General features: G+C 39.8%; 1 protein-coding gene across 1 annotated transcript; it reads left to right on the forward strand.

The window, feature by feature from the left end:
• Window positions 1–23: 23 nt before the first annotated feature.
• mtf2 (metal response element binding transcription factor 2) lies at window positions 24–9,972 on the forward strand. The gene is made up of 15 exons (XM_041056069.1): window positions 24–219; window positions 1,253–1,454; window positions 1,639–1,720; window positions 2,853–2,963; window positions 3,120–3,220; window positions 3,468–3,640; window positions 3,757–3,852; window positions 4,215–4,283; window positions 4,423–4,546; window positions 4,948–5,015; window positions 5,142–5,312; window positions 5,641–5,755; window positions 5,985–6,043; window positions 6,797–6,898; window positions 7,459–9,972. The coding sequence occupies exons 1-15, from the start codon at window positions 215–217 to the stop codon at window positions 7,832–7,834; spliced, it is 1,854 nt and encodes a 617-aa protein (XP_040912003.1). The 5' UTR covers window positions 24–214; the 3' UTR covers window positions 7,835–9,972.
• Window positions 9,973–10,174: the final 202 nt, after the last annotated feature.

Raw genomic sequence — 10,174 nt, forward strand, 5'->3', positions numbered from 1 at the left:
TAATGCACTCCCCGATCATCAGCGGGAAACCAAAATGGCGAACGTGCTGGGGGAAAATGAACCGTTTGTTATTTTCTGAAGAAGATACAAGCCCCGCAAGTTTTCGCGAAATACTTTTGAAATAAATTCAACTACAGAAAGAGCGAGATACCAGCGGCCATTCCTACTGAGTTATTTTGTCGTGCGAGTTATTTGTAGAAGCGGAGGTGACCGAATGAGGTATTGTTGTCATCATGTTTTCCTCCTGTTGGGGGGTGTGGGTCCGACGGTCAGCGACCTAGCCAGGGTTACGGCTTTGCATGTGGATCATTCCTGCTAACAATTGGGCCTGACTGCTAACTGTCTCCTGTACTAAACATTATTTCAGTATGCAACGTTGTCTCAAACTGCCCCTTTATCCTCTCTCGTTGTTGGTATTGCCCATATTCACTCAGTATTCCGAACAAAGGGAATCTCAGACTGAGGGACGGAGGCTTAAAGGAAACAGGAAAAATAACATCTCCGATCTCTCTAGCTTAGTGAAGAATAGAACAGAAAATTAAGAAAAAAAATTAATGCGATATTTGTAGAATTACAACTGTCAATTGTCACTGAGAGACAAATATCATTTTAACTTGTATGTGAGTGTTAGAAAATGATTATGCCTTTATTTTTATTATAATTTTTTTTTTTGAGACGTCAAAGAAATACTTTGCAGCGCCCTGCGGCCACCGTACTCATTGCTTGGTTGTGGTTACTCAACTCTTAGCACTGATTATGAATATAATCACCTGTTGTTTGTATTCACTGGAGGTGAATATGCCATGTGTTTCAGTCTGAGTCATTGTTTTCTAAGCTCCTCTGTAAGCACATAGTCTATTCTTGTATTTTTCACAACCATTGCATGTACTTGACAGTGTTACAGGAGAGGTGCAGTTGTATATCTACATAATTTCCTGTTCTTATCAGTTAGAAAGAAATTACACCAATGTTCCAAATTGTGTTGATTGTGGTATTAGTATTTTTTTAATCCACAGAAGAAGAAGACTGTCTTATACCAGCATTTTTATCCTGACTCTCTATGGAAAAAGGGCAAATGTTTGCATATATACTTGCATTTGTAATTATTAGGTGTATAATGAAACACCAAGGACACAGTCAGCAGCACACAGACTGTGAATTGCTGACAGTTATGCAGAGAATGAAATATCACCTGTAAAATATAATTCACTTCATTCCTTTTTATAAATGCATGTCTTCCCACACTTTTCAGAGACTCAGGGGTTGTGGATCACCTGTCTGTCCATCACAGAGCTCACCCCCAGCGGCAGCAGCAGGCTGTGTCCTTGTCCCCCACAAGCCTTTCTGCTAGGGGAGAGTATGGAGAAGACGAAATGTCTGGCAGGTTTACAGAGGGACAGGAAGTATTGGCCCGGTGGTCAGATGGCTTGTTCTACTTGGGGACAATCACAAAGGTTAGTGTGAGGAAAGCATTCCTTCTGGTACTGTGATTAGTTTTCTGTAACAGGCATCCTTGGTAGGATTTCTGCCTCTTTTTTTTTTTGCTTGTTTCTGTAGATGTTTGATTTGTGGGCACTGTGTTTAGACTATGAGAACAATGTGGGTTTTTGAAACATCTATTTTTCATGTCTTTTTCAGATAGATCGGGACAAGCAGCGATGCTTTGTGGTCTTTGAGGATCGGTCAAAGTCATGGGTTCTGTGGAAGGACATTCAGACAGGTGAGTTCTTTTAACTTTTAAGATTTACATGTTTGCAAAATAACTGGATTTTTGGTTGAATAATAATGCAGTCCTCATTTAATTGCTGTGAATCTAAAATATAAATGTGCTTTTTTATTACCTGGCTCTTTTTGCATTTTAAATTCTGTATATTTTAAGAGGTATTTTACTTAAATTCCTCGGATGGTAATGTGCTGTTTGCACCCCTGTCTGCCTTCTTCTGCCTTACTTATCTCCCTGCTCTTGTTGCTGACAGTTAACCGTCTACAGCGTCTGGCATCAGTACAGTAGCAGCACTTTGACCACATGAGAAGATGAGCAAAGGGGAGATATAATGAGAGGCTGGGGTGTACCCACTCACAGATCATTCATTTAACATGCAAATATGATGCAGATTTTCTTTATAGTAAAGTTTAACATGATTTGTTAAAAGAAGTTAAAAAATAGAACCTATTAAAGACAAATATCCATAATTCATTTGGGTATTTAATTGGGTATTTAATTTTTAGTATTAACCTATTTTAAATTGAGCTGATCCACATGTTGCTGCACAGTTGCAGATTCACAGTCTTGTATTTCAGATTTAAAAAGTTAACAGCAGTTCAAAGTCTTGTTTTTGCTGACCTCCAGTGGTTGAAATTTCCACTTTGCTGCAGTGATGTAGACGTCTACTTGCAGTGTTTCACCAGACCCAGACTGTACTGTTGGGTGTGGTTACAGGGGCAACAGACCAACACCCTGGTATCAGGTTACTCTTTAAAAGGGCGGTTCGTCCACATATTCTAAAAACATATATTCTTATCCTTATCTTATCGTATATTATTTTCTTATTATATTCTTATTATTATATAATTATCCACACAGACAGGTTTGGTTGTATTTGTTTTGAGATATCCATACCAAAAAATTCTGCCACCACCGTAGTACCATAAATATGAATGGAATTTCCTTTAGTGGGCTTCACAGAATTGAAAAATTACATATAAATAATTAAAAATATATGTGTCTCTTAGGTGTCCTGATTAATCAGGACAGTTCACAGACCTCACTGAGAACATTTTTCTTCCAGTCAAAGAAATAGTCTCTTATAGTTGTTGTGATTCTACACCCTCACGTCTTCTGTCTGTTTAAGGGGATGAAGATGATGAGGATGATGAGGACGATGACATTGTGTGCTCCATATGTCAGGATGAAACTTCAGAGGAACCTAATGAGATTGTCATTTGTGACAAGTGTGGACAAGGTACTGTTCATTGTCTCTGATGCTGTTGTACCTTTCATTCAAAATACTTCATCTAGCTGTTGAGCTCTAATCTCTGGCCTTTAAAAGCATTTGTAATTCTTTAAAGAACAATCCAACAGATTGCAGCTGCATTTAAATGTGTCTGTTGTCTTTAAGGCTACCATCAGCTGTGCCACTCCCCCATTATTGATGCCTCTGTCATCGACTCAGATGACAAGTGGCTCTGCTCAGAGTGTGAGCTTACGTCTATACCTAAGGTACAGCTTTTGCTTTGAGTATAAATACATAAAATCTTTAGTCTGATGTACAAGCTGTTCGATTAAATGAGAGTGTGTTTACCTGACAAATTGCTGTTTTGTGAGACTCCTTATTTGTTCTGATTTCACTGCAAAGCAAAATACAGAAAGACACTACAGAGTCACTACAAGATGGAGAGTAAATAGTGCATGCGTGTACATTGTTTTATGTTGGGGTAAACATGCTTTTTGTGTGTGTGGTGTACAGAGGGGGGGTGCACACAGGAGGGGAGCGTCTGCTAAAGGCTTTCTGCAGCAAGAGCAGCAGCAGCACATGGAGCTGCACCTGTCCTTCCCATATGCCCTGGATGAACTGGTGTGGGACCAAGGCCACAAGACTAACATCCAACAGTGTTACTGCTACTGTGGAGGCCCGGGAGAGTGAGTGACACATTATACTATGTACTTTGAAGCACAAATAAAAGAATCTGAATGCAGAATCTTAATATCATGTATACCAGTACAGTTAACCAGTCTCTCTGTCTGCTTCCTTCTAGCTGGTACCTGAAGATGTTGCAGTGTAACACGTGTCAGCAGTGGTTCCATGAGGCCTGTCTCCATTGCTTACAGATGCCCATGCTCTATGGAGATAGGTACAAATACTACACTATATTTTCCACAGTTCGGAATATTTATACCATGCTTGTTGAAAAGGCTCTGGATTGGCTCACTGAACCATTGTTTATCTGTCTTTCTAAATCAGTACATATCAGCCTCATGCTATTTGACTAATTAATTTAAATGACTGAAACCTTTAAAAAAAACTTTAAACCTTTAAAATTTAATCAGTGATTTCAATAGTCTTTTTTTGCGCATGTGGATCAACCTAAGTTGTCCTGCCAAAGAAAATACTGTAAATTTAACAAAGAAAACGAAGCCAAATGTTTTTTGGTCACAAAGAATTTTGATGTGAAATAAGGCTGGCTAAAGGTGCAATGTGTTTTTTCTCCTTCAGGTTTTACCTGTTTGTTTGTTCCGTTTGCAATGGTGGACCAGAGTACCTCAGCCGACTGCCTCTCAGATGGTAAGTGAATCTCAAGATGCTAAAGATATAAAATAAAGTTCCAGTCTTGTGTGTTCTTTGTACATTAGCATGTATTTTATGATACTGTTTCTGAACCAGACTCAATAAAGAAAACCCTGCTTTTATTCAAATCTTTCAGGGAGGATGTCGCACACTTGAGCTTGTACAACTTGAGTGTGATCCACAAAAAGAAGTACTTTGACTCTGAGATGGACCTGATGGCCTACATCAATGACAACTGGGAGATGCTGCAGCTCGGGGAGGTAAGAAGACAAGTCATCTGTGGACTCACACTTTTATGTTTTTATTAAAATTAATTTTTTATTTGTTTTACAAAAAACATCTGCTCACACATACTGTCTTGAATGTCATATAGAAATGTCTGTTTTGGATTTGACACACAATGTCAGGGATTAACATTATAACATAGTAAAATATATAATACGTAGCAGGTAAATGCACCAATACATCTCAGATATAATTGGAGGCCAGAGAACCACATTGTTAGCATGTTCTAGAGAGTTAATTATTTCTAAATTATTTGATACCCTGGCTGGCAAATTGGGTTTTGAAACCATATGGTGTTGATTTGTGTTCTATCTTTTTTTTTGCCCTTGCACCCTGACTCTCCTGTTTGGTTACCTCCCCTCCCTCATGTCTGCAGCTCTCCAACACTCCGAGATCAGAGCGATATGAATGTGTTCTTGAGGCATTAAACAACAACAGCAGCATGTAAGTTTTACTTTTCAACATTTAACTGTCAGTGATGTCGACGATGGCCTGAAAGTGGTCAACTGTCTCTTTCAACTGTCTGTTCCTACCCATCATTACCATGTCTCCCTTTTCCGTCTCTGCCAGGTTCATGTCAGGGAAGGAGGTGAAGAAAAAGAAGCACTTGTTTGGCCTGAGGATCCGTTTCCCTCCCGCTCCCCCCAACTCTGATGAGCCAAGCAGCAGAATGATGGAGAGGGCTTCACATGAAATCACCATTAAGGGTTGCAAGTCCACCAAAGCCCTGTCTGGCATGAGGCAAGTTGTGAACCTTATGCTTCAAGTTCTGGAGTTAAATGTTCTGACATTTGTGGGATTTGGCATCACTCAGAAAAAAAAGATCCTCAGTTGACATCAAGTCATAATATTAACTGAGTCTTTGGTAACAACATTGTACGTATCCCTTATCATTCTGAAGTTCTGAGTTGATGCCTAAAAGTGATACAGCCAGAAACAAGCAGTTTTGATATTGTGTACTTTGTAAATTGTTTCATAACATGCAACTGCTAAACAGTTTGTGTTTTTAATGCACAGCTGTCATTACTTGTGAAACTGTTGAGCAATGTTGTTGTTATTGTTGCTCTAGGACTTGCGCTACTCTAACCAATGGCACAGAGAAGAAGAAGAAAAAGAGGAAGCAAGGAGCACGTTCTCTGGAAACTCTGGCTAAACCACAACGCTCCAGTGAACTTTTGTCCCAGGTGCGTGTGAGTGTGTGTGTCCATTTGCATGTATGTCGTAATTGGTGTGAGCGGGGTGTGCACGTAGCTGTTGAGAGGGGTGGGTATTTTTGCGTTATCCTGCATACATCCTGGCTCACACAGCCACTCTTGTGACGAAACTGTAACCTCTGATGGACATGTTAAGAAAGTGTTAGATTAGAAGGAAACCCACTGAGAAATGCTAACAGTTTTCACTTTGCTTTGACAGCAAATAAGAAAGCCTCTACCACTAGAGCCCCATGCATTGGACCACTTAACTTCTATCAAGTAAGTACATAAATGTGGTGTGGAATGTAGTCCTAAGCAAGCATGACTGTTGCACTGTGTGGTGGTGAAGCTACTGTACTGCTGGAGCTGCATCTGCATCTGAGAGCTGTTTTTATATTGATTAATCTGTAGATTCTTTTTTGATTATTTGAAGACCTAGTCTAGAAAACATCAGAAAACCGTCAAAAATACCTGTCACAATTGTCGCGACTTCTTCAGATTGCTTTTGTCCAAACACTCAAAAGTTATTTGATTTGTGTTGTGTGTGTGTGTAACAGTGTTGTAAGAAAAGTAGCAAATCCTTACATTGTGGTGCTGTGTGGTTGAGAAGCAGTGCTGTGTCAAATACATGGCATTCCTGAAATTTTTACCCCACGCTCAGCATATTGCTGGACTTTCCATCATTAATGAATTACTATGTACAGACATTACAGCCGACACTGTGGTCATCTTTCTTCATGAAACCAAACCACGCTTTGGATTGTTTGTTTCCAGACGCATGAGTTTGACATCATTGTTTTGCAATGCGCGAAGGTCAGAAAAATATGCCAGCACTAATAAAAGGAATTTATAGGCTCGGGGGAATATGATTCCAGTGGTTCGGACAGTTTGGAACCAGTTCTCAACTAGGACCGGTTCTTGATTCCCATCCCTGGTGACAATAAGTTTAAGCAGCAGTTTTTGTTTTCCGTCTGTAATGTTTTATCCTGCTATTTCTCTCCGTTTTTCATTTTACCTTCTTCACAACACTAGGAATGGCAGGTCTCTGCTGTCTTCACAAACTTCAGATGTGGAATCCATAGGAGCCCTGAGCACCTCAGAAACTACCTCAACTAGCATTTCAAGACAGTCCAGGTACGCTTACAATGCAACTGCAATATTTACCCCTTCCTCACTTTGACATCTGCGGCTCTGTGGATAACAAATGGTGCGTCATTCGGTTCATCACTTTGATCCAACATCTCAACAGCTATTGGATGAATTGCCATGAAATTTTGTACAGACAGTCAGGGTGAGGATGAATTTATGGATCCCCTGACTTCTCGTGTAGTTTCACCTTGAGGTTCTGAGCCACATTTGTGTTTTTTAGTGAAATGTGCAAAACTATTTGATGGACTGCCATAACAACAGGGTACAGACATTCAAGAGGGGAATATGAATGTTATTTTGAACATGGTGAACATTATACCTGCTTGACATCAGCATGTTAGCATTGTCCCTGTGAGTATGTCAGCATGCTGACATTACTACTTCAAAGCATCACTGTGCCTAAGTGCAGTCATAGTCTTGTTTTTTGCAGTTCAGCACCTCTGTATACTTTATTTTTGTTATTTCCATCAGAATAGAATTTAGGGTCTTGCAAGACTCTAAACTTCGTTTTTTAACTTCCTCTTTTCCTATCAAACACTCTCCAGCCTCTGTAGCTCCAGCAAGACGCGCACGACAGCCTGCATCATGCCTGTTTCCTCTCCACCCATAAAAAGGAAACGTGGGCGGCCACGGCGGGCCCTGCAGCCCCCTAACCCGGAGATCCCCCCTCCCAGCCATGCAGACCCAAACCCCTCAGCGACAGAGATGCTGAGCAGCCTCCCAGGGCTTCACTCAACAGACATAGTTCATGGCATGGACCCCAACAGCCAGCTCTCCCACCTCAAGAGCTCCATCAGCAGCTATTTCGGAGCAGCAGGGCGGCTGGCTTGCGGGGAAAAGTACAAAGTCCTGGCCCGACGGGTCACCCTCGACGGCAAGGTGCAGTACCTGGTGGAGTGGGAAGGAGTCACTGCCTCCTAGGCCTCTCACTTTCATCATCCCTTCTAACGTTTAACCAGCACCTACAAGAAGTTTATGGCTGTGGTGAGGATGCTTGCACAGCCTGTATTCAGAGCATTAATTGATATATGCCTTTGTTTAGTTTAGACAGAAGCACGTTTTGCCTGTTAAGCTTACTGTAAAGCCTACTGGTTCTGTGCAGTCCAAGGTGATTACAGCACATTTAAACATATGTATTTTCTTCATGTGTTTAAAGATTACAGTTCATTCATAAAGACGAGGCATTGTCATTTCACCACACCATGTTTGTTATTCTGCTTTTAACTTTCATTATCTGCTTTGAATGTTTACAGGACACCCCATTTATTCAGGGGCAAATAATTGATCAGTGGACTGCACCTGTAGGCTTTCAGTGAACCCGTTATTGTGCTTGATCCAGTGATATGCTTTTTCATTTTCAGACCCATTACGTATAAACTTGTAAGAAATGAACAAAATGTAGTTGGTCGAACATTTAAACGGTGAATCCTGGGGGATAAGAGAAAGAGGGGAAGTTTAGTTCAAACATATATTTTTTTGACAAATTGCAGTCATGTTGTGAAGAATTACATATGTTTGGTTAACATTTATTTTCTAACAAATTTGGTAAATAACATGTCCCTTTACATCAGTGTCCCCTCCTTCTCTAGTACCTCTTGTTGCCTTGGGCAGACATATCCTTCAGTTCTCTTTGGAAAGGCTGCTCATTTGTGAGCAGCTCAGGAGGAAATCGAAACAAAAGAGATGTGCTGCTGCAAATGTTTATTATTTTATATAGAATTATACTACATTTATTATTACCTTTTCTACTTGTACTTTTTCGTATGCCTTTTCCATTCAACAAGGCAGATTTCTCTGCTTTCCTTCTTTTTTTTTTTCCAATTATGGATTGCACATATCAAATTATATCTATTTGGCCAGCATCTCATTTTGAACAGATAAATTAAGGTTTTTCAGCCCCTAAAAGGCAGCATGTAGATCATAACTCCCAACCATTCAAGTGTGAGATTCTTTAAAATAACACCCCCAAATGAAGTTTAATTACAAGTTATAATTGTTAATAACTCCATACCCAAGAGGATACTTAGTAAGCTGTGTGCATTCTGAAAAAAAAAAAAATTGTTTTCGTAGTAAAAATTTTAAGAAACTTCAGTGTCTTTGTCTAAACACATATCCTTTTAAAGCATTTTGATTTGAAAGCGATAAAATGACTGTTAACTTTGAGATCTTTAAGGACCTATTTAGTTTTTACTTTGTCTGATAGTTATTCAAAAAAAATAATAAAGTGCTGCGTAAGATGAATGTTGTATACCCAGTTCCCAGTTCAGAATTGTTTTACCTTTTTTTTGTGCTGCCTATGCAAGTTAGTCCTGGAAAAAATGTTCTGTTTCATACAACTTGACGACATTGAACTTCAGCATCACTATTTTGTCGATTTGACTCAGGTGTTTCAGTTGTCATGTGACGGGTGCAACAAAAAATTTACTTTAAAAAAAAAATGCACTTGGATTTTTGCTTTTAGAGTCAAGTTCACCTTGTAGTCTACACACTCAGGATATGCCCAAAAACTTCACTGTATTGCATAGGCCGGCATTTGCAGCTTGACAGGAGGTTTATAAGTTATTTACTCAGTGTTTTTTTTTGGTCAGTATTTTTTATATCAGGTCCTCCATTTGTCACTTTTCTTTGGACCGTTATGTAAGTATGCCTTTTTTTTTCTATGAGCAAAATAATTTGTAGTCCATTTTTACTGCAGCAATTGCTTGTTTAAACTGAGTCAGAAAACAATCACTGGAAAACTAATGTGCTGTATGTCAGTGCTAGAGGTAAATATTCAGTTAGTATGGCTGTCTCCTTTTGGAGATGTTTTTGTTAAAATGGACAGACCTGTTTGGCACTGATACCTCCTCATTGTATGGATGGAGTCAGTGCATTTGAAGCTTCTCTCTTCTGTTCAGTCAGTGTCTCAGCCCACATGTTGCCACCACTGACTTCCAGCAGGCTTCTGCAGCCAAAGAACGTTCGTCTGCTTTGTCTCTTGAGATTCTTCTTATTACATTTTTACACATCATTATATAGGTTGACGTGTTACTTCTGAACCTGTTTTGTTAAAGGTTGAATAAAAGCAGATATTTTTAACTGTTGTGTTGTGTACTGTGTTTTTGATTTCCTGCCTTTGGCTAATGTTTCAACTCCGGAGCCTCCTCAGATCAATCTGCCGTTCAGAATCTGACAGGTCCAGTGCACGCGCCGTTCTTCGCGGCCATTCTCATTGACAACCCTCTCCGCCAATCATTTCACAGACAGCGTCGTCTTATCCAA

The sequence above is a fragment of the Toxotes jaculatrix genome, chromosome 14 (assembly GCF_017976425.1).
Source record: "Toxotes jaculatrix isolate fToxJac2 chromosome 14, fToxJac2.pri, whole genome shotgun sequence".
NCBI lineage: Eukaryota > Metazoa > Chordata > Actinopteri > Toxotidae > Toxotes > Toxotes jaculatrix.

Coding starts and splice junctions, on each gene's coding strand:
- mtf2 (XM_041056069.1), top strand. Junction 1,721..2,852: donor GTGGAAGGACATTCAGACAG/GTGAGTTCTTTT, acceptor TGTCTGTTTAAG/GGGATGAAGATGATGAGGAT. Junction 5,016..5,141: donor TTAAACAACAACAGCAGCAT/GTAAGTTTTACT, acceptor CGTCTCTGCCAG/GTTCATGTCAGGGAAGGAGG.